This window comes from Barbus barbus (assembly GCF_936440315.1).
Source record: "Barbus barbus genome assembly, chromosome: 43".
NCBI lineage: Eukaryota > Metazoa > Chordata > Actinopteri > Cypriniformes > Cyprinidae > Barbus > Barbus barbus.
This window is the reverse complement of record NC_136721.1, coordinates 23,293,878-23,317,929: the sequence shown is the minus strand read 5'-3', so window position 1 is coordinate 23,317,929 and position 24,052 is coordinate 23,293,878. Positions and strand designations below refer to the sequence as shown.

Sequence of the window (24,052 nt, the reverse complement as noted above, 5' to 3'; positions counted from 1 at the left end):
GCGTTACTCACCTGAACATTTCTTTTTGACACACCTGAAAGGCACATTTTAGCAGGGCTGAATGTGTTTGAGCCTTATACATCATGTTAGGGCGCTTATTTGAGAATGACCCTAATTTGAACAAAATACGGACATAATTTGGCTGTTTTATTGAAGTCAGAGAGGTTTTGTGAAGCTGCTTTCCTTGCATGTTTTGTTCAGGTCCACGTTGTGTCTTGCTGTCTTGTAGCGACCTGTAGGATGTCTACGGTACGGGTATGTGTGCGCTCGAATACACCCACTTTGTTTGTTTTGAAGGTTTGTGTGTTTGGTTACCGGGTCGCCTTGGTCAGGCGAATCGATGGACGTTTCGGATAAATCTAAAGCCAGCCCGAATCAACAAGAGCAGAGTGTGCAGACCGACTCTGTGTGAGCGTATGATGTAATTCTCGGCATCAACATGTTTCTCTGTCGCCGTGGATACGCTGACCTGATGTCATAATGGCACTGTCATTCATGCAGAAATATTAAAACCGGTCACCTGCTTTGAACTAACCTCCCTCTGTCTGCCTCTCTTTTTCTCTGTGGCGCTCAACAAAACCAGGAAGCTGATTTGACCTCCCTCAACTTCCTCACGACAGTGGGGAGGAAAATGAGCTTGTGAGAAATCTTGAGTCTTCCCGGGATGGATGATCTTAAAGGAACAGTTCAGTGAAAATGAAAAATGTTATTTTCTCAACCTAATGTTGATACAAACTTTCTTATGGAAGCTCGTTTCCACTACAGAATAAATACTTCAAATTTTATTATCTCAGTTCTGACTTTTTTCTCACAGTTTGGATAATTGTGTGTTATAAAGTCAGAATTGCAAGATATAAACTCGCATTTCTGACTTTTTTCTTAAGAATGGTGAGTTTGTCTCAATATTATAGTTAAATTGTTAGAATTAAATAGTTAAATTGTTAGAATTTTTACAATTTGTAGCTTATTTTATAACTTGCAATTGTAAGTTTACATCTCACAATTCAGACTTTTTGCCCTCAGAATCGCATGCTATAAACTCTCGCACTTGTGAGGAAAAAGAAGTCAGAATTGTGAGAAAAAATTCAGAATTGGGAGTTTATATCCTGCAATTCTGACTGAGTTTATATCTCAAAATATTACAAAGTCAAAAAATTATAAGACAAACTCACAACTGACTTTTTTTTCTTATATAATTTAATTCTTAGAAAAAGTCAGAATTTAAACCGAGATGCCAATAGTCCCCCCCCCCCCCCCCCATACATTTCTATACTTAAATTGTTTAAAAAAAGAACATTGTTTCATAATTTCTCCCTTTATGTTCCATGAAAGATTCGGAACATCATGACAAAATTCTCCTTTTATGCAAGAAACAATTTCTTCAATACTTAAAATAATTTTTCTGCAGAAATCATGCCGTGGTTTTAACGTGCCCTGTATATATGAGCAGTTCTGAGGAATTGTCTGTGTGTTTTCATGTGGTTGAGATATTGTGACATTCTCAAAATAACTCTACTGTAATAATCTGTATTCGGTGGGTGTTTTGGATGTATTTCTGAGTAGTTGCATCGCTATGCAAATCCCTGACAACACAATTATTTATAAGTGCGCATGGATGTGTAATGCGTTTGGTTGGGTGTGTGTGTGTTTATTTATGAATAGTTGCATTGCTATGTAAATCCCAGACAACAAAGTGTGTGTGTGAATGCTCACATGTACATGCTTGTGTCTTAAACACAGTCCAGCAGTAAACTGAGAGATAACATAGTACTGAGAAATTCAGACACGACAGATTAAGACTAGCGCATGTCTTGGCAGGATGAGAAGTTGTTTGTGTGTGTGTATATATATATATATATTTATCCATTTGTTGGTAATATAAAATTAAGCTATATTTAACAATATAAAATTGTCAATTTATTTGCAAAGCGCTTTTCACAATACACACAATAGGCCTAAATATATACTCAAATAAATGTATATACATGGAAAAAAAAAAAAATATATATATATATAATACTCAATATATATAATACTGTGTATATATATATATATATATATATATATCAAATAAACGAGTATATATATTATGTTTTTATAATGGTTTTGTTGGCTAAATAAATTTGAGCTACATTTTGCAATGTAAAATAAAATTTATTTGCAACACACTTGACTACACATTTGTTTGTATTTTATTGTGTATGAATTAAGTGATTATTATTGCAATGTTTGTTTTGTTTTTTTTTGGGGGGGCGGGTAATTTGAGATACATTTTGCAAATCAGTCTACACTGGAAAACCATTTATCAATCAGAAATTGCTAGTAAATTTCACAAACAATGACAAAGATATGGCACACACTGGATTGAGAGATTTTGAAGTAGGAAAAAAAGAAATAGTAGGCTATTTTCTTAACCTTTGATTAATTTACAACTTAAATCGACCAATCAGATTGCTCTGTCAAGTTTTAATGTGAGTATTTAAGTGGTTGTCATTGTGATTCTTTCTGATTTGTGAAACGATTTGAGTCAAAAATCAGCATAAATCGGCTCGTGAATTGGTCCAAGTCAGATTTGAATGGAGTTGTTCATTTGGGCATGTCGGTTAGTTCGTTTTCTTGTATCTTCACTCACAGATGCTTTCACTTAAAAGAACATTTAGCCACACAGCGTCGTTTCAGTGATATCACATTCCCCAAAGCCTTCATTCTAATGGGTTTGTAGTAAAACAATATGATTATGCAAACTTCACTCATGCTGATCTAAGATAAAATTGGTTTTAATTGAATCTGCTAACTTGTTGGGCTTTATTTGGCTGGAGCTTTTAATTCCTGATTGGTTTCGTTTGAGTGAACTACATTCTGATTGGTTGTTAGAGACATTTTGGTTTTTGATTGGTCAGAATAAGTGCAGAATTATTTTAAGTCGTCTCTGGCCACTTGTTTTTCAACTGTAATTTGGGGTTTTAGAGAAATGAGTGCAGTAGATTACTAGAATGAAAAACATGCTCTTACTATCCTGAGCTTCTGTAATTATGGTGCTTGCGCCGTGTGTGTGTGTGTATATGTGGACTTGCAGGGCTTTGTGGGAATAAAGTACTGAACGGATAGACGCGAGATTGAGTATTTCAAGCGCTCCGCTCTATTTGAGCTGTATTATCTGATGTCTGCTGCTATTTTTCCTCCTGTAATGGAGGTTTAAAATGTATTGACCGGTTTTCCATGGTCTTTTTCCAGATCGGTGTAATTTCATTTGCGCTGTTTTCCATGCCATAGGCTTTATCGATCGTTTCTCACATGTCAGGCAGTTGTTCATCTGTGGATCTAGACCATCATTGCTCCATAGTTCCTTTTGGAATCGGGATGTTTTGGCATTCAGACATCATCCAGCACACACGGAAATCTGAGACGACGAACTTCTCTGCAGTTCTATTTGAGTTTATTTTTAGATTCCACTCGGTTTAATGTCTGAGTCAGGCTGGGTCATGGGATTCGACTGAGGGTGATTAACCACAAACTCTTGAGTGATATCTCTGACCCTGGATGCTTATTTCTGACTTCCACCAGTGACCTGGATGCGGATGGACAGCGGGCTGATGTCTTGGGGCTTGAAGGAAATGTCCAATATCTCCTCAAAAAATCCCTGTTTGAGGTGAATACGTCTGAAGAAAGTCTAAATCAGTTCTTAAGTTCAGTAACCAGAACTTGTCCAGGTTCTACATGGGGAACAGCAGTCGGAGAACCCAACCTCTTCTAGAGGAGACAGATTATTTTGATACAGGAGAAGCAGATACAGGTGAGAACGGATGGTTTGAAATTCCATACAGGAAAGATTTGAATTGATCAGGGTCATTGTAGAGTTTACGTGGAGGCATTTGGACTTTGTTTCCTGATGTAACAGGTGTAATATATAATACTAAGGCAGGATGGACTTTGCATTTGGTCGCTTGGAGTTTATTTGTGAAGTGTAACATAGCTCTTTTGAGATTTCACTAGTCGTAGGTGTACTTTGGTTTTAATGACTCTTATTGTGAAGTTGGAATTTGGACCTTGAAGGATACAAATGTTGTCATATTTCTGTCCATTTGCTGTTGGTTTTGATTGTTCAGGCTCTGTTTTGGACGTTCTTGGAAGTCAGTTTGCTTATCTTGAAGGCTGGATGTTTATATTCTTCTTAAAAATCTGGATTTGGATGTTTTGGAGTTTATGTATCAGACTGTAATGCTATGATATTTTAATATTGTGGTACAGATCACAGAATGATTGTTATTTATGTACTGTGATCATTTTTGCTAATGTTACATTAATACATTAATCGTTCGCTTTAAAAAAAATGTGCAAGCAAGTTTGTCTCCAACAAAGAGAGTATTTCTGGGAATACAGAAGCTTCTGATGTGAAATTCCATGGACATTCCTTCCTGTTCCAGTTGTGTGGCTTTTGTCTAAGTGCTCATTTCATCCAGTCAAACTCTGGGTGTATCCAACCCAAAGATCAGCGTCCAGAAACAGCCGTGCAGAGAAAGTCTTTCAGGTTGTGCAGGAGATGAATGAGTTGGTCATTTTGAGTGATCCGTGTGGGTTATTTAGGATTCAGGGCATTTAGTGGATTGAGGAGAGTTTCTCTAAAGAGGAAGAAATGTTGGTTTTGCAGACAAATAATTCTGATACCTGTATCTGAAACATTGTATTTAACTTTCTACTTTATCATTGAAACATGCACTTGAATGTTTGGCCTTTGCTGTGCCAGCATCTATTCAAGGCCTGTAAGTCCAAAATAGGACATTGAGAACTGCTGATGGCAGAACCTCGGATCGTATTAAACCGTCGTCAATTGGCTTCTGTGTAACTTCAGACAAACATCTGGGTTCATATTGTGCTGTCAAAGCATCCTGTCTGTTTTAGAGGATAGAAATGATCGTTTTACCCTGTAGTTTCAGTGTGCCAGTTTGTAGACGTTTCATGCTGAAATAAAGCTCTCCACTAGGAATGAAAACTAGAAGTGAAAATGTGAAATGTAGAAGAAAAGAGTGTTGTCAAAAATATCGATATTTCGATAAATATCGATACTGAAATATCTGAACGGTACCAATATTAATTTCCCGAAGTATCGATACACCGATACTAGCCGAGCTGTCACTTTCACTTCTCTCCAAAGGCACGTGGACAAGCACCACACGTGACCGCACTCGTCTCATTCGCTCTGGTTAAATAGCAGAAGTGAAGTGAATAGAAAGATGACTGCTCTGGTTGTTAAAGAACACAGCAGGAGCGCTATCTGTAGGGATCTATGATCTCCTCGATGCAGAGAACGCCATGGAATCCAGTCATAAAAACGGAATTTACAGTTTAACGCGGAATGTCACGGAATTTGTCAAAGTTTGGATGAATTAATCAAAAGTAGGTCATTACACTTAAATCAAATCGCGATATGGACTAGTATCTGTAAATATTAAGCTGCAAAAGTGGATTTAAATATGAATCCTGCATGTTCTGCGCGTCTCTGTGTGAATGTGCTGCACGTGCGGTTGTGTTTACTAATGTGGCGCTCGCGGTGATTTCAGCGTCTGCCGTCTCAATGAGGACATAAATACATCAACAATATCTCCAGAACTGATCTGAAAGGCACTTTACGAGCATTTTACCATTTAATTTGAGTAAAAGTAGCATCATATCATACACACACAGAACTTTAGAAGTATTCACGGCAACCCGTCAAAATAAAAGTTCAGTTTAACATAGCCTATTAAAGACCGTGTGCCAGAAATAGGCTATATTACTATTATTTAGTAGAATGTACATAATACTACTACTTACTACTACTGTTAATTTTTTTAAAGAAATAATCACAAAATATTTTAATTTTAATAGTAAATCCCCTTCATTTGCCAAAAATGTAAATGTTTAATTTTCATTAATTCAAATATAAATTAATTAAAATAGTTTTATGCCTTCATCTGATATCCAGTAAAATTTAAATACACAACACAGAATTTCTGAGGGGGAAAACACATTTCATAAGGCTACTGTAAGAATAAATAAAAATTGTTTGTATGCATTCAAATAATAGACATGCTAAAACACAGAATTTGGTAACAATAAAACATAAGGTGAGAAAAAAATAAAACATTTCATACGGCCCTAAACGTGTCATTTTTGTTACACTTTTAATAAATTAAATGTTAAATTGTATAATTTTCATGATTTTAATGAATTAGACATGTTTTTAGATTAATAGCATTTAATTTGACCATTAAAAAAAAAAAGAGTCCAGAAAAATTCAAACGGAAAAAAAACGGAATCCAGAAAAATTCAAATGGAAAAAATTGAATGTAGAAAAAAATAAAACGGAATTTGGGGAAAAATAAAACGGATTTCATAGGGCCCTATATCTGGAAATAGTTTGGTTATGAAGCAAATGAGAATATCAACAAATAGAGCTTTGGATTTTAATTAGTAAATTTATTAGTAAACGTTAGTTTCAATTAACATTTAACTAAGATTAATAAAAGATTAATAAATAAATCAACAAATGCAGTACCTCAAGACATTTTTTTGTTTTTTTGTTCGACTTGTTACATTTATCTTTAAATTAAAAAAATTACCCCCTTAATATTGTGGCAGTTTTTTTCACCGTGGTATCGAAAATGGTATCGAGTATCGATATTTTTCAAGGTATCGTATCGAAGTTAGAAATTCCAGTATCGTGACAACACTAGAAGAAAATGACTTGCATTTAACATTTAGTAGTTCATTCATTCCCTCGTAAAAGATGATTAATCTGTAATTCCATTTGTAACCAGTTTTGCATCTGTAATCTAGTGTGATTCTGAGTGAAACAGGAAAAAAATTTAAGAACTTAATTTTATGCTATGACTGGATTATGAAAAGTGGGCGTGGCATTTAGGGCTGCATGATAAATTGCATGCAATCTCGTCAGTAAAGCCGGTTCTGTGATTTAGTAGTAAATCTCCATCACGTGCATTCAGATGGAGCGGCATTTAATACACAGAGCTATAGTTCACTGACAAGTTATGTAATATCACGTTTATAATCGCAGATGAATCGCATTCGATTATGAACACGATATTGCGTAGCTTGTATTAAATTCCGCTCCATCTGAAAGCACGTGATGGAGATTTACTATTAATCACAGAACCGGCTTTAAATGACCGCTGCATGCGATTTATCGTACAGCCCTAGTGGAATTGCAGAATTGAGTCAGGTGGTTGAGGGGGAGGAGTTAAAAATAGCTGGACTTGTTGATGTCATCAGAAAACAAAATTTTGTTAAAACATTGCGAAGTGTGTTTATTTGAAATAATGTTTAATGAATTGTTCACAATAAGACAAGAAATGAATGTCAGAGATGAAAGCATCAAAACAATCAAAAGTTTAGGCTAATACAGCTTTTTTTGTATTAGAATGTGTCTGTTTAATTTGATTTTTTTCTATAGAAAAAACGAATGATTATCCTACATTTTACCAGGAGTTACAGAAAATTTTTTATTTGTATAATAATAGTAAAAAAATCTTGTCAGGAATCATTAGATGACATTAAAAGACTAAATAATTGTCAGTTGTGTTAATTTTAAATCTTGAGCAAACATTGTCGTTATCCCTTAAACCACTAGGTTTTACCCATTTTTCAGCAAGACCTTTTTAATCATTTAAAATATAATAATTTTGTATGATCACTTTTTTATTTATGTATTTTTATAAATTCAGAATAAGTATGTTGCTTCATTTTTATATAAATATATAATCTGTTATGCTGAATGATGATATAATCCATATTTTGATATTTCATTTTCACAAACATTTAAAGTAGACTTGACTTGCGTTTAATATGCTTTTTATGCATATAAAATCACTTATTTTGGGATGTCTCATCTTTGACCTGCACAGTATTGTTTTGAATTCTCATGATCATTAATCTTTGGTTCAAGGCAGATGATGTGTTTGATGATGACTTTTATGATTTTGTTTTAATACTCTCGGAGAAAATGAATGGGGTAAATACTTCCGGAAATTCTATTAGATATCATCCAAGGCCAGACAGAGAGAGTTTAGAGCCGGAACAGTGTTTGAGAACAGGATACGGCTCTCTGGATGAAGTGTGTGTGTGTGTGTGTGCGCTCGAGAGAGATAGCGAGTGAAGGATAACGAGTGTTTTGCGTTCAGAAATGATAATCCTCATGCATTTCTCCCATTGCTGCGCTGTCATTGGCTCTCAGGCTGCGTAATGCTGTTTACACCAAACAGAAACTATTAAAACCCCATCGGTCCTGACGTACAGTCTGTCTGCCTCCTGACACTTTGACTGTCTCGAAGACACAAACGCTCTCAGAAACCCTGAAGACTGAAGTGGAGTTTGTGAAAGCACCTTCATTATTTTGTTCCCGTCAGGTTCAGGGGTTTATTGGATATTTACAAAATATCACGACAAACAGAATTTGGACGGAAATGTCACTAGGCACAATAATGTAGTTGCATTATGGGAAAAATATGAGCAGACAACAGTTGTTATTTGATATCATTGCACATTGTTTCATGGGAATAGTCTCAATGGGTTTTTTAATTGACAGTAGCTTCTTTTGTTAACATTAGTTTACATGAATGAATGTTTGTACAATGAATAATTCTATAGTGTTTATTAATCTAAGTTCATATTATTTTCAACATTTATTAATCTATCTTTTGAAATCGGAAGATTAGCAAACATTGCAACAAACTTTTATTTTTTATTAAAATTGTATAAAAAATTTTTATATTTTCTGTTTAATTTTAATTTTAGTTAAATATTGTTTTTCGTAATTTTTATTAGTTTTCTTGTTTTTAAATATGCTTATAATAATAAAAAAAAATATTTATTTATTTTATTTATTTATTTTATTACAGATACCATTTTATTTCAAGTAATGCAGATGTTTTTTTTATGGTTTTAGTTATAATAATATATAGCTAACTATGTTAATATATATGAGCCTACATAACAATGAATTAATTGTACCGCAACTTAGTGTTTAATTGTTTATATACAACTACATTTAGACTAAGAAACTTTGAGTAGAGTTTTAATTGGAGGAAGAGGAAATGGAATTCTAATGTGTGGACTGGCTCTTTATAAGAGTTTGTTTTGTGTCGTAAATGTTAGTGACACTTGCTCAGAGAGGAGACAGGAGTTAATTTCAGCTGACACACGTCAATCACATGTCACTTTGCTTATGTCACCGTGGCAACAGAGTCTGTGTGTGTGTGTGTGTGTGTGTGATATTGCGTAAAGCAGAAGAGCAGAAATAGATCAGGACCGCAGTGTGTGTTTGATGGAATGTGGAACTCTAGATCAGAGGAGGACGCCTGTGTGTTTAATCATGGCTGAGCCATACAGATAAACACAGATCAAAAAAAATATTTAACATGCATATTGTTATTTATATTGTAATTTATTTAGTATTGCAGCATACATAGTCACAAGTTTGGAATAATAATTTTTTTGGATGTTTTTGAAAGAAATCTCTTATGTTCACCAAGGCTGCAATATTTTTAGAATATTGTTACAATTTAAAATGTTTTCAATTTGAATATATTGTAAAATGTAATTTATTCCTGTGATGCGCAGCTGAATTTTCAGCATCATTACTCCAGTCTTCAGTGTCACATGATCCTTCAGAAATCATTCTAATATGCTGATTTGCTGCTCAAGAAACATTTCTGATTATTATTAATGCTGAAAACAGTTATGCTGGCTAATATTTTATACTCTACCATAGGGCTGGGCGATATATCAAATGCGATGATCATGCGCATCTCGTCAGTAGCGCTTCTGTGATTAGTAGTAAATCTCCATCACCAGCTTTCAAATGGTGCAGCATTTAATACACAGAGCATATACACATCAAGTTAATTTAGAATGTTTAAAGTAAAAAACACTTAAAGTTTTGTTAGCAACAAAGCACGTTTTCCACACTATTCTTTACTAAATGAATTCAGGAATCATATTAAATCTTTATTCTATTTGCGCCAATATATAATTTCCTCACGAACGAGGGTGAATAAATTACAGAATTTTATATTTGGGTGAACGATCCCTTTAAGAACCCTGTGACATCAAAATGAAAGTTGATGTCTTTTATTGTTAGTTTTGGAGCCCTGCTATGGGAATGTGTTTGCTTTTGTCACGTGAAAACAGAGACTGTGTTTCCTGAATCTAAATCCTGCACACACACACACACACTCTTCTGAACCGGGTTAGTAAGCGTGTTCAGATAAGTCATCTGTGTGCTGTTTGCTGTCCTTCGGCTGGCGGCACACGCGTGTTTTTTCTCTTGAGTAAGTCTGTGCGTGTCACGTCTGCTCCAGTAACCCACTTCACCTCCTCTTCCTCCTGTCGTCTTCGCAGCTCATTTATGACTCGCTTGATAGCGTTTCCTGTCAGATTGTGTGGGTAGATTCATGCCTACATCTGGCAAGAGCATGTTATCAAGATCATATTGCAAATTTACACTCATGTGCAAGTGATTCTGATTCTTACCTCTCAGTATCTTTATCCCTTTTAAACGAATGATCTGGTTTACACCCACTACTTGTGTCTGAAACTCGCAATAAAGAGGCTTCACAGTCATAGACATGAATTCATGCCTTTTTTTAAATCAGAATAGTATATATTTTAAAAATATAAAAATGTCAATATTTTTTTTAAATACAATATTCAGAATATATTTGTGACCATATTTATGTATTAGTTCAATAATTTTTATTATTATTAGTTACTGTGTATAATTTTTTTGCATATATATATATATACATATACATATACATATATATATATATATATATATATATATATATATATATATATATATATATATATATATATATATATATATATATATATATATATACACATATACACATATATGTGTATATATATATGTTCCTTTAATAAATGCATTTAACTACTAGTATTAGCATTTTTGTATTATTATTGTATTATACTTTAATAGATAATGACCTTTGAGGGGCATGTTTTGTATGGACCCAGAAAAATAGAAACATTGTTTTAATTTAGAGTATACCTAATAATTTTGACTATAATATGTGAAACAATATTTTATTTAAAGTTTGTGATTTAACTAACAAAATTAACTTAATTTAATTGATTTAACAAACAAAAATGAGCAATTACCAAATTCATAATGTGAGGGAGGTGTGTGAGTGTGTGTTTTATCCATGGTGTTCCAGAGTTCAGCGCTCTTTGTTGTAAAGAGGATGGGCAGCATCAGGAAGTGCTCCTGTTGGTTGGAGCCAGACAGGAAGTTGATGGGTAAGTCTGAGGCCAAAGCAGGAAGTGGTGGCTGTGACCTGCAGGTGACATGAGTTAAGAGTAAGTGTGTGTGCGTGCGTGTGTGTGCGTGCGTGCGCGCATACTCTTATGCTTACATGCTGAGGCAGGCCTTGAACCGGAGATCGGGGAATGCAGTCCGCTGCTGTGGGGTCGCTGGACAGGAAGTGATGCAGGATTTGGGCGTGGCTTCCTATTCCTGAATTAATTTTTCTAGTGACTGGCTGCCCATGTGTTTAGACACGTGTGTTCATTAATCTGTAATGGATTTGAAGGACATAGCTAATATCTGATGCCTCCCTCTCTGTTTTTCCGTCAATCTATATAATCAGCATAACATTAAAGACAGTGAAAACACTCCCTCAGGCGGAATGAGCGAGGGAAGTGTGCTATAGTTGAACTTTCAGAGCAGTACTTTAGCCTGTCTATATTTCGCGTTCATAATCGAATGCGATTCATCTGCGATTATGAACGCGATATTGCCTAGCTTGTCAGTGGACTACGGCTCTGTGTATTAACTGCCGCTCATTTTGAAAGCAGGTGATGGCGATTTAGTGCCAATCACAGAACCGGCTTTTAGAAGCTGTTAAAATGGAGTGCCTGAAAGTAGTCCCCAGCTAGGTAACTACTAGGGACTACTTTCAGGTGCTGCGTAATATCACTGCGCCTGCTGCACCCATGGTATGGCAGCAAAGTTCCTTGATTATTACGCCGTAATGAGAGTATAGTTCCTAGCCATATCAGCCTAGAAAATCTCAACTCTTCATTTTCCGTCGGTCTTAGTACACAATGTAACTACAGAAGAGTCAAGTTTTAAATAGGAAAACTATTGAAACTCTTTGGTCATTTTTGAGTGAGATGCTAATGGTCTAATCCGATTCAATGACCTATGCCAAGCTAAGCTAAAAGTGCTACAGCCAGACCCGGAGATCGCCTGAATGGATTCAAAAACGGTAAAAGTCAACTGTTTAACTCCTAGGGGAGTTGTAAAATGAGCTTATTTTCAAACAAAGTGGAGTGTTCCTTTAAGTTTATATTTCAGCTACGTGCTACAAAATCATTTCTTATTTTATTTAGTTTAAGCTGAATTGCAAAATAACAATAATAATTAGGGATGCACCGATACCGCTTTTTCCAGTACTCGCCCGATACCGATACTTTTATTTTTCGTACTTGCCGATACCGAGTACCGATACTGATATTTTCATTGCATTTGTACATTTTTAAAATATTAGGTACAGAAACCAAAAGAGTATGTATAATGTTAATTGGTTAACTTCATTTATCAAATAAATACAGTCAAACCAAAATGCATTCAAACACCTTTAAAATTTCTCACATTATCACGGTTTATTCGCTATAGTTTAGAAAATGGTAATAAAATATGACAAGAACTCAGAGTAAAACTGTGTCTGAACAAATTCAGCTTGATAATGTCAGATAACTTTGATAGAAAGGTACATAATGGGTTACAATCAACCAAAAATTATTCAGACAGCTGTTAGTATGACAATATTTACACAACTATCAATACTCTGTCGGGCCACCCTTAGCTTTAATGACAGCCTGTAGTCTCCTGGGCATGCTGTAAACCAGGTTCATGCATACTCGGTCTGAATAATTTTTTTGTCCCAAATTTGTATCAATTTTACTGGTAGTCCATTGTAGGAAGAATTTTTGGTTATAATATGTCACAGTTTACTTTATTTTGATTTGACTGTATAATATCTTTGTTTATTTTCACACTTAATTATGCCCATTCAAATGTATTTTACAAGTTTTTGTTACTTTCACTGTTCATTTTTTTTGCTCTATGGTACATCATCTTTAATTTAATAGCATTAGAGCGGCTCCCTTGCAGCGGCTCAGTACTGTAATTACGCGTTTTGCTGTAATAATGCAGGAAACCACTCGTTATAAATCTGTGATATTTTCAGAAATAAAAGTCGCTTTTTTTCATCTGAAACGTGCTGCAATTTATATTCCGAAGCCACTCATATAATGCATAATCACTCATGAAGCAAGCAAAACACACGCAACGTGCGCACATATTTATACTGGTGCAGAATGAGAGGGACAAATACAGAAAATAGCACATAAGCTATTAGTTTCACTTTTGCCATAATGTCGTGTATGCTTAAGGTTGAAAATAAATGATGGTTTATAGTGAATACCCCTATAAATTGTCTTATATTTATGATTTAGTTTTAAGCCAAATGATGCGTGTGCCAAGTGAACGAACATCAATAAAGATCAAGAAGTGCGCGCACGCTCTCTCTCTCTCTCTCCCTCCCTCCCTACCGTTAAGTAACTTGTGTATTGTTTTACTTACTTGTTTTTGACACATCCGACCGAACTACAAACTATCCAGTGATGTCTGTGAGAAAGGGATATTCACTCGACGAGCTCGCGCATCTGCGCCGCCGCGCGCTCAATCCACTCAAGAGTGCTTTGCTTAGACCATCAGCTCGCGCTCATCAGCTATACAGGCGTCAATACTGAATGTTTAACATTAATTTCATTGCATGCATATACTTCGTAGACATCCTTAATCTCTAATAATAACTCCATTCTGCGGTCTGTTGTTCTGTTTGTATTTCTTTGTCTGAATATGACACTTATCACATGCTGTGTGGTATCGGCGTTTGGTATCGGGGCATTTTAACGAGTACGAGTATGAGTACAGGAGCTCAGTATCGGGCCCGATACCAGTATCGGTATCGGTGCATCCATAATAATAATAATAATTAAAAAAACATACTGTATACACATTTCTTTAAAAAAAAAACGAATTCATAATGTTAACAAAAACTTTATAGTGTATCAATGATACTATAATAATAATAGTGACTGTTAGTCATCACTGCATGTAAAATAATCCTTTTAATTGCACAATAATAGGTCTGAGTCAGAACTACTTTATCTTTGTGTGGCACACCCACTTACACGCTCAGTATTGTATTGTAGAGATTGACTGGTGAGTGCTGGTGTGTAATATGGATCTGCTGTATGGATTTTAGTGGTGGTTACTGTAAAAATACTACATTACCCACACTCCACTGCTTTTCCTTTCAGACTACAGGCCTTAATATGCCCACCATGCGAGTGTGTATGTGTGTGTGAGGGTAATTAAGAGTTGAATGTGTGTGTGTATTAGAGCATAATGGGTCCACCCATGTTAGTTACAATACGACTTTCCTGTTTTACCCAGAAGGCATTGTTCTGAGCACGCTCTGAATGGAAAGGCAGAGCCCTTTTCTGCAACAATGGATGTCAATATACACACCAAAACACACGCATGACATGTAATTTCCTGCGTTTTTGCCCCCCAGAATCACACGCACTGCTGTGTCTAGTCTTTTTTTTCTCAAGAGGGGTCAAGAGGTCAAATGTGACCCTGGAGCACAAAACCAGTCTTAAGTCGCTGGGGTATATTTGTAGCAATAGCCAAAAATACATTGTATGGGTGAAAATTATTGTTTTTTCTTTCATGCCAAAAATCATTAGGACATTAAGTAAAGATCATGTTCCATGAAGGTATTACTGTAAATATATCAAAACTTAATTTGATTAGTAATATGCATTGCTAAGAACTTCATTTGGACAACTTTAAAGGCGATTTTCTCCGTACTAAGTACACACTTAAACACACATTTAAAAAAAAATACAATCTTCCTTAATTTTTTGAATGTTAGTCTAGGTTTCTTGCACCAAAAACAGTTATAAATGGATTTTTTAAAACCATATTCCACCCTCTCTTTGACTTTTGTTTGTTAATGCTAGAAATGACACACTTTAAACAGTGTTTTGCTGCTGTACCTTTAAGATTTCTACCTCTATTATGATTAGATGAACTCTACAAAGTGCCATACTTCACACTGTTGTTGGGCTGGTGTTCCTAAACACTGTGTAATTGGGCATGTGGGCTGTGATATCATATTCATAATGATTTCTGAATGAGCTGTGCTGCTTAGTTTGTGTCAATGGGTGAATGGGAATTGAGCATTATATGTAAGAGTGTTTTTTAACAGCAGATCTTTCTTTGAACAGGGAGATAAATTCAGAAATACACCAGCTGCTTATGTGCAGTGTCTCTCTCTCTTTCTCTCTATAATTATGGCCCATAAAATTCCAATTATGATAAAACCCCACAGACGGGGATTCTAGTTTATGTAATTGCCTGCGGAAGAACGTTTGTTTGGTGATGTTTATCGCCAGCAAGGCTTGTGTAAGTTTATTTGTATAGATTAATTGTGTTGATTATATAAAATGACTCTGATCTTCCGTTGATTGCAAGTTGTAAATATCCCACCCTCCTGTTTTAGTGACAGATCGTCCTTCTAAACGTATCTAACCAAAACACTGCTTTGAGTTTGTCGGAGACAAAGCCAGAAGTTTTTTGGTCAGTGACAGACAAAAGATTTTTTGATGAAAAGCATCAAGCATTTGTTTTTGTTTTTTTGTTTTGTTTTCCAGAATCCCAGAAGTCTCACCTCTCCTCTTTCACAATGAAATTGATGAAATTTCATTCCCCGAAGATTAAACGAACTCCATCTAAGAAAAGCAAACAGCTCCAGCCAGAGCCTGCAGTGACGACTCCAGAGAAACCTGTCAACAAGGTAGAGCAAGTCTATCCACTCCCTTTGAGTTCTACTGTTATTCTACATTAATACATATTCATTTTCCACACTTCAAACTTAAGTGTTCCACTTAACTCTACAGCAACTCTAGTGCTGCTCTATCAGCAAACATTAACTGTGTACTTTTAAGGTCCTTACACTTACAGTCTGAAATTTCCATGTGTTTTTTTTTTGCATTCGTCGTCCTTTCCTATCATAATGCTTGCTACGGATGCGAAAATGCAGAAAATCGATATAGTATATAGTTTAAATCCACGTCGTCTTAGCTGTATATTAACCGCCACGGCTGCTCTGTTTCAACTCTACATTGTCTATTGCTGCTCTATCAGCTTTCCACTGTCTTTCAACAGAAGGTGAGTCGGTTGGAGGAACAGGAGAAGGAGGTGGTGAGTGCTCTACGTTACTTTAAGACGATTGTGGACAAGATGAGCGTCGATACGAAAGTTTTGCAGATGCTTCCTGGTTCGGCTAGTAAAGTATTGGAGGCCATATTGCCTCTGATGCAAGTAGAGGCTCGGATACAGCACAGGTGAGTGTACCAGCATTACACTACAAAACAATATTAACATGGTAATACCGTGGTTTTCTTTGCATGCAGCCCTCGCTCCATTTTTCTTATATTAAAATCCATCTCTCTAACCGCAGCTCGGCAGTGTCCTCCTGTCATAACCGCGTCTATCAGAGTTTGGCGACTCTCATTCGCTGGTCCGACCAGGTGATGCTGGAGGGCATCGACCTCGACGACAAGGACACTGTGGCAACCGTCACCACGGTGATCAAAGCTGTGCTGGATGGTGTGAAGGTGAAGGGATGAGAAGTGCATTTGTGACAAGGTTAAAATAACAGACATATTTATAACCCAGGGGTGTGTGTTTGTAACAGGAGCTGGTGAAACTCACTATAGAGAAACAGGAGCAACCGTCCCCGACGTCCCCCAGCAAACCAGCGCCTCCTGTGGCCAAAATGGAGAGGTGCAGTCATAAAGGACGATATGAATTTACCTACTTTGCATAGTGACAGATAGTAATGTTTGTCTCTCTATCTCAGTGTGTGTGAAAATCCTCTAACTGAACGAGAGAAGGCGATCCTGAGTAAGACCACGCCCATTGTCACGCCCACTGACAGTTTGACTGACATGTCAGAGGAAGAGGTTGCTCCGCCCAAACCTCCTCTACCTGGAGTTAAACTGGTAGAGCACAGGTGAGGGGGCGTGGCTTTAGAAATATGAAAGTTGTTGTTGTGGGTTCAGAAAACCCAAAAAGAAGCTTGATAGTTTCTCAAAACATTTTTAAAAACGTAGATACTACTCTTGGGTTCAGTTTGCACTCTTGAAATCAAAAGATTGAGCTTGTTGCATTGTGGGATTGCTTTCTAGTAAATGTAGTAGCTCATTGAAGAATTCCATGCATACAGACAGTTGGCCAGAATACATATTGAATGTTAGTTTAGCATGCCATTCCAAACAGGCCTTCATATTGGTTTTATCCCAATTCATTTAACACCTCACTGTTTCCTTTACAGCTGACAGATTAAGGTAAATTTGTGTAGTGAATAGGATGCATTGATGGGGTGAACGTCAAGTGTACTTTAGTGTGCGCTAGTTAGTGTGTGCTGTAGTGTATACTCAGGAAGTATATTAGCATGTACTAGGCAGTTGCAGTATGTAGTATCTATAGTGATGGTAATTTCCCACAGATGAGTCATGTTCATTCTTAAACCTGCTTTTTTCCACAAGCAAGTATCTAAATATATCTGAATGAGAACACATCTGACACACTCACACATTCATGTAACAGCATCCTCGGTGACGCTTGGCTTCCGAAGCAGAAGTTTGTTTTTCCGTTTACTTTTTGTCTGTGATTAGAGACACGTAGTAGTAGAATTGCATCATGCACATTCTGCAAAGGTCACATATGGCTGGCTGTGAGTTGATTTTTAACATCTGATGAGGAGAGATGTGTGTGGAGTGTGTATGAAATCATGTTATTATGTAAATAAGAGTACATAGCACATTTAATTCTCATAATTCTTTGTGTTTTTGCAATAGAAATTTGTGTAAATGTACATTTTATATTAATGATGCACCAATAAATCGACTGATATTTAGGGGTTTTTTTCAGATTCAAATTTTCAAAATCAAGTTGTTTTTTTAATAAATTCAGTTAATGTTATGACAAATGTTAATTTCATTTCAAAATTTATTGTACATATTATTTTGCATTGTTAAATCAAATTAAATAATTTTTTAATATTTTAATAATTGTAGCGATGTTAAGTTATTTTCTAGTCTTTTTTAATGTCTAACTATCTATACTCAAGATATTTTAATAATTTTTTTCTGCATTTAGAAACGACTAAATCCTAACTTCTTAATTAGAACAGGCTGCTTTATAAAATTAATATAATGCATAGTCAACAAATAAGTAATTTAACCCATTTTATTGGCAGTTTATTCAAGGCTGTTTTTCACAATGTCTTTCTCATTGTGTGAGTTTTGCTTTGTTCTAATTTTAGCAGAAAACCCAATATTAAATAACTGATTAAGTGGATTACTGTAAATATCTGTAAAAATGTCAAACCTATTATCAGTGTGTCGCTAATATTTGAATATATAATGGTGTTATATTGGCTATCAGCCGCCTGCCCTCAGTTTTGCATCATTTTGCATCAGTATCAGCCATTATTAAACTCACAGCATGAAATGTACTTCCATCCCTCACAGCCTCATTTTCATTTGTGTCAAATTAAATATAGCATCAGCTCTAATTATTGTCTGTTTGCCTGTTTAGCTTGTTATATACCATGTTATTCTTTCAACCACTGTATCTGTTGTTCTCTCAATCTTCTTTGTGTCTTTTCTGCATTTTCATCCATTTTTGTGCGTAATTGTTCTGGAATCGTTTATTCATCCTCTTTCTCTGTACTCTGTGATCGTTTGATTGTCCCGGGCCAGGAACAGGATGCAATTGTGCTCCGATCCTGTTGCCGGGCAGCAGAGGGCCACGGCGATGGAAACGTACGTTAGCCAACGGTGTTCTCTGTGTGCATTTTGACACAACACAGTTACACCCCTCAGCCTCCCTGATTGGTCGGCGGCACTTAGCTGCATGTGCTTGTGTGGCAGTGTGCGTCCAATTGGATTGCACATTGCAAAGTGACGGCCAATCATTGGAAAGCCTGATTGCAGTGAATTTGCATGGCTGACCAATGAGGACTAGTCTGTAAATCCTAAAAGAATGTGAATGGAATTTCTGTAATAATTTGCAGGATCCTAATGGGCATATTTTACAACACACACTGAAAATAAGTATAAAAAGTTGTAAATAAAACAGAAATAATATTTTATTTTTCACCGAAAATACTATTTCAGTGTTTTTACTTTTCTAAATTTCATGTTTAATTTAACATGTTACTTGCCATTTCTTTGTAATTTTTGGGGAAATTTACTAGCAGTGTCTGAGTGAAGTATCGATACTATTATTTTATTTAGTTTGACAGGGACATTGTACATTAATAAAAACATTCCTGTAAATGTACCAGAATTAGCCAAAGGCTATTTTTCATCCGTAGTCCCTGGACAAGATGTTACAAGTCACCCTAAAGAAAATATGATTTAGAAATACATAATTGAAAATTTAATAATTACACAATACAATCATACAGTAGTCTATTGAAAATAATATAGGATCAATTAAAAACAATGCAAACAAAATACAAACAATAATAGGATGGCTAGCAGATATAAGATTCTAGTGTTGACAAATCTGAGTACTGATTAACCAATTCTTCAATTCAAGTTCAAGTTTATTTGCATAGCGCTTTTTGCGATACAAATCGTTGCAAAGCAGCTCTACAGGAAATTAAGTTTCCACAATAAATATATATTGCAGAACCTTAATATATTTAACTTATGGCAAAATTTGGTAATTCTGTATGTTGTCTGAGCATTGGCATCCTCTGAGGTCCTCTGAGGGGTTGGCATTATCTTTTCTCAGGTGTTCGGTCAACTCAGATCATTTAAGGGTTGGATACAGACTGAAGCTTCTGTCATTCCTAGTTACCACGGGATGTTAATCCCATGACAGAAACAGAGAAACAAATAGAGACGATGGAAGAATGCTGTTTTTGTAACCTGGGAAATATGGTTTCCAAAGAACAAGTTGCTGTCTAATATAACACCCAGATTTTTGACTTTAGAGGACGTAACAGTACATCCGTCTAGTTGCTAATTTTTAATCCAAGAGATTCTGTGTACTGTTTTTTGGTTCAATAAGTAATATCTCTGTCTTATCTGAATTTAATAGGAGGAAATTATTGGTCATCCAATCTTTTACATTTTTTACACAATCTATTAGCTTAGATAGTTTAGAAGTTTCATCTGGTCTTGTTGAGATATATAGTTGAGTATCATCAGCATAACAATGAAAACTAATCCCGTATTTTCTAATAATATTACCAAGGGTCAACATGTATATTGAAAATAGCAGAGGACCTAGGACAGATCCTTGTGGTACTCCATACTTTACTGGTGATAATTGAACCCTAAATAAAGCATATGTGCCTAGATCTCTTATAGTTGTCGGAATAGTATTCCATTCTTGTGCAGCTTTGACAGAAAAAGCAGACTGACTAAATTTACTTCCTCTAAGCGGTATAATACAGTCTACTCTTAATGCGCCTCTTGTAGAGCGATAATCAGTTGTTCTAATAGGAACTAACTGACCAAGAGGGGGAGAAGATAAGCCGTAAATAATTTTATACATCAAGAATACATTTGCATATTTAATCATGTTTTCCCAATTTAACAAATTATATTTTTTCAGTATTGGACTATGATGATAATGTACCGATTTCTTATCGAAGACTTTAAGTGTACGTTTGTATAAGGACTAATGGTTTTAGAGTCACTGAACTCGCCTGAGACCAGGTGGTTAAACAGTAAGTCATGTGAGAAATAACCATAGAATACATATACATCTTAGCTGCCTCTAATGACATGTAATCTCTAATAAATTTAAAATTATAGAGATTAAACTTAACCTGCTTACAAACCTTTTTAACTTGAGCTTTAAATGTAAGTTTAGAATCAATTAGGATTCCCAGATATTTATATTGAGGCACTACCTGCAGCCTTTAACTTTCCCTTTAAATGTACAGTAGTCTGACAGTATTCTTGAACTCCTGTTCAAATTTCTGTTTATTTAGTTATATTTAATTAAATCCTTTGAAGATTCTAATTGATTCCCATTTGGATCCTTTACATATTTTTTTCAAATTATTCCAAAAATTCCAAATAGAATCCTGTGCGCATTCCGTCAGGATTGTTGACTAGCGCTGCATCCCGCTCTAATACCTCCCACTGGGAGTTCTATGATTAGTTTATTCTAATGTTTCCATGGTTACCCGCTAGAGCTTAGTGTAAAGAATTGTCAGGGAAACCCAAGATCTGAACTCACCGCCCACACATTCCACCGCTGTGCTACTTTTATGTGTGTGTTAGCGTTTGTGTGTGTGTCCAATTAAATTCCAGGCTAGACCCTCACTAACCGTGTATGGACTGTCTGTGCTCGTTTCGTTTGACCTTGTTGCATTGTTTGTTTCATACTTGTGAGCTCATTTGCATATTTCTGCATACTGTGCCATAGCCCACCTGCTCTGCCTCCCAAGAAGCGACAGTCGGCCCCCTCCCCCACACGTGTTGCCGTGGTAGCGCCAATGAGTCGAGTCCCATGTGGTATCAACCTGCCTTCTGGAGCTCTGAGACAGGTATAGCACCGGAGCATGACCCTTGACCTTTGACCTCTCTGAGATGGCACCGTGCCTAATCATGATTACTGATAAAAATAAAATAATAAAATACTAATGTAAATAACTGAGTTAACTCTCAGTTGATGTAGGAAATAAAACACATATTTTAAAAAAATAACAAAAGAAAAAATCATTTTTTGCTGGTCTTAGCTGGCCAAACGGTTGCTTAGCAGGTATTAGTTTTATTATTATTAATACAACTTCAGTAGTTGTGGCGCTGTGCAGTAAAATATAGATATTTTTATATCATGTATTTTAGCATGACTGGAACACTGCTTTGACCAATCAGCATTCAGGACCAAATTGCCTATGACATCATTCATTACAAAAAGCAAGAGTTATTAAAAATAATTCTACCACAAAATTTCATTAATTATATTTGTTGACTCTTTTATTTTTAAAATAAAACTGCTTTTTGTTAAATATTTTGTTTAATTTTTGAAAAAGCAGTTATACGTGAGCATTCAACTTCATCATAAAGGCATGCAATATTCAAAACCTTATATAATAGGAAAATCATATTCAAAACTTCATTCAAAATCACATAATAAATTTGCATGTCATTACAGTGTGCATTCAGAGAATTATTTTAAAACCATGGATGTGTCAAAACCTAGAGCGACAATGTTTTGGTAACTGAGTTTTTGTCACATGATCTGTGTTTAAAGCAGCAGGAGTTTGACGTGGATCTCCTCCAGAGGCGTTTCTCCGGTGGGAGCCAGTCATACGGCGGGGATTCGCCTCGTCTTTCTCCCTGTAACAGTATCGGAAAACTCAGCAAGTCCGACGAGCAGCTCTCGTCACTGGAGCGAGACAGCGGCCAGTGCTCTCGCAACACTAGCTGTGAAACTCTAGGTATGCAAACACTATTACGAGTAAAAGTTGAAGGTTTTTGAACACTTACCAGGATATGATCCTCTCTTTGTTTGTCTATAGAGGGATACGATCACGATTACGACTTCCTGCATCAGGATCTATCCGTATCCGAGCATTTACCCTTTCCGACAGGCACTGGCAGCAGTCTGAGCCCTCTCCCAGAATGCCACGGGGAGTCTCAGTCGTTAAGCCCCGCCCAGGCCCCTGCCCACCCGCGTTTTAGCGCTCCCGTCACGAATCAGGCTTCCCTGGGGTACTGGACCCCGCCCCTCACACCTGGACCAACCGGTAGTGTGCTTCCCCCCGCCCTCCCGCAGAAGAAGCGGCGGTCTGCACCGATCATATCGGCGTACCCTCTTTACGAGCGCCTCCCATCGCACTACGATAACCTATCAGAAGATGAGCAGCCGACGCCGCCGTTCCCGCTGCTGACGCCGGCGTCGCCGCTACCGCAGATCAACGGAGGAGACGAGCTCTCGCGCTGTACCGACACCGACAGCCCACCGCCGCTGCCAGAGAAGAAGGGCAAACAGAGTAAGAGAATATTTATTATATTTTTTTAATAATTTTTTTAAGTGGGTCTCTTGAAATACCGTCCAGAAACAGGTCTGGGTCATATTTCATAAAATAAACAAATAAGAAATTATATTGTGTATAAGAAAATAAAGCCAATTTTTTTGGGCCATTTAAGATTTTATGCATTGCCAAATCAATTAATCAGTTAATTCAATATTTTTAAGTTACTGTAAATCAAAAAAGTAATTTGATGTTTAAATTGTATAATAATTGTATAATAATGGACTTAATTTTAAGTTTTATTCTCTCTTGCAATAGCATTTTTCAGTTTTATGTGCTTTATTGGCATGACAAAAAGTCAATTTTATTTCTAAATCAGCGCAAATAAAGCAAAAAAACAATTGTGCAAATGGCAAAATAAGTCAAATTTAAAAAATAAAATTAATTAAAAAAAATAATAATAGGAAATAAAATGTATTTAAATAAATAATTTATTAAATTAAATCTTTATTTTGAAAACAATATTTAACAAAAAATATTTTATTAATAAAAATAACTATAGGGGTAAACAGTTAAACAGGCTCGATTTCTATTTTTGTATCACAATATAAAATTTCTCTCTCTCTCTCTATATATATATATATATTCATATATTTGAATAACACAATTTTATCATAAATTTAATATATATGTGTGTGTGTGTGTGTGTATATATATATATATATATATATATATATATATATATATATATATATATATATATATATATATATATATATATATATAATTATTTTTTTATTGTGATACAAAAATAGAAATCAAGCATGTTTAACTGCACGTTTAACTATTTATAAACATTATAAAGACTGATTTCA

At 35.7% G+C, this 24,052-nt stretch overlaps 1 protein-coding gene across 2 annotated transcripts in view; it reads left to right on the top strand.

Annotated features, from left to right (window-relative positions):
- The window catches only part of LOC306862569 (rap guanine nucleotide exchange factor 1-like), a 38,951-nt gene that overhangs the window by 1,645 nt on the left and 13,254 nt on the right, over positions 1–24,052 (top strand). Inside the window, exons 2-10 of one of the 2 annotated variants that reach the window (XM_079405456.1) lie at positions 15,814–15,956; positions 16,328–16,506; positions 16,623–16,779; positions 16,860–16,948; positions 17,025–17,177; positions 18,931–18,993; positions 21,623–21,743; positions 22,454–22,640; positions 22,722–23,195. In XM_079405456.1, the coding sequence (XP_079261582.1) occupies positions 15,814–15,956; positions 16,328–16,506; positions 16,623–16,779; positions 16,860–16,948; positions 17,025–17,177; positions 18,931–18,993; positions 21,623–21,743; positions 22,454–22,640; positions 22,722–23,195 (1,566 nt within the window). The remainder of the gene's footprint in view (positions 1–15,813; positions 15,957–16,327; positions 16,507–16,622; positions 16,780–16,859; positions 16,949–17,024; positions 17,178–18,930; positions 18,994–21,622; positions 21,744–22,453; positions 22,641–22,721; positions 23,196–24,052) is intronic. The other variant, XM_079405455.1, reaches the window with a different exon arrangement.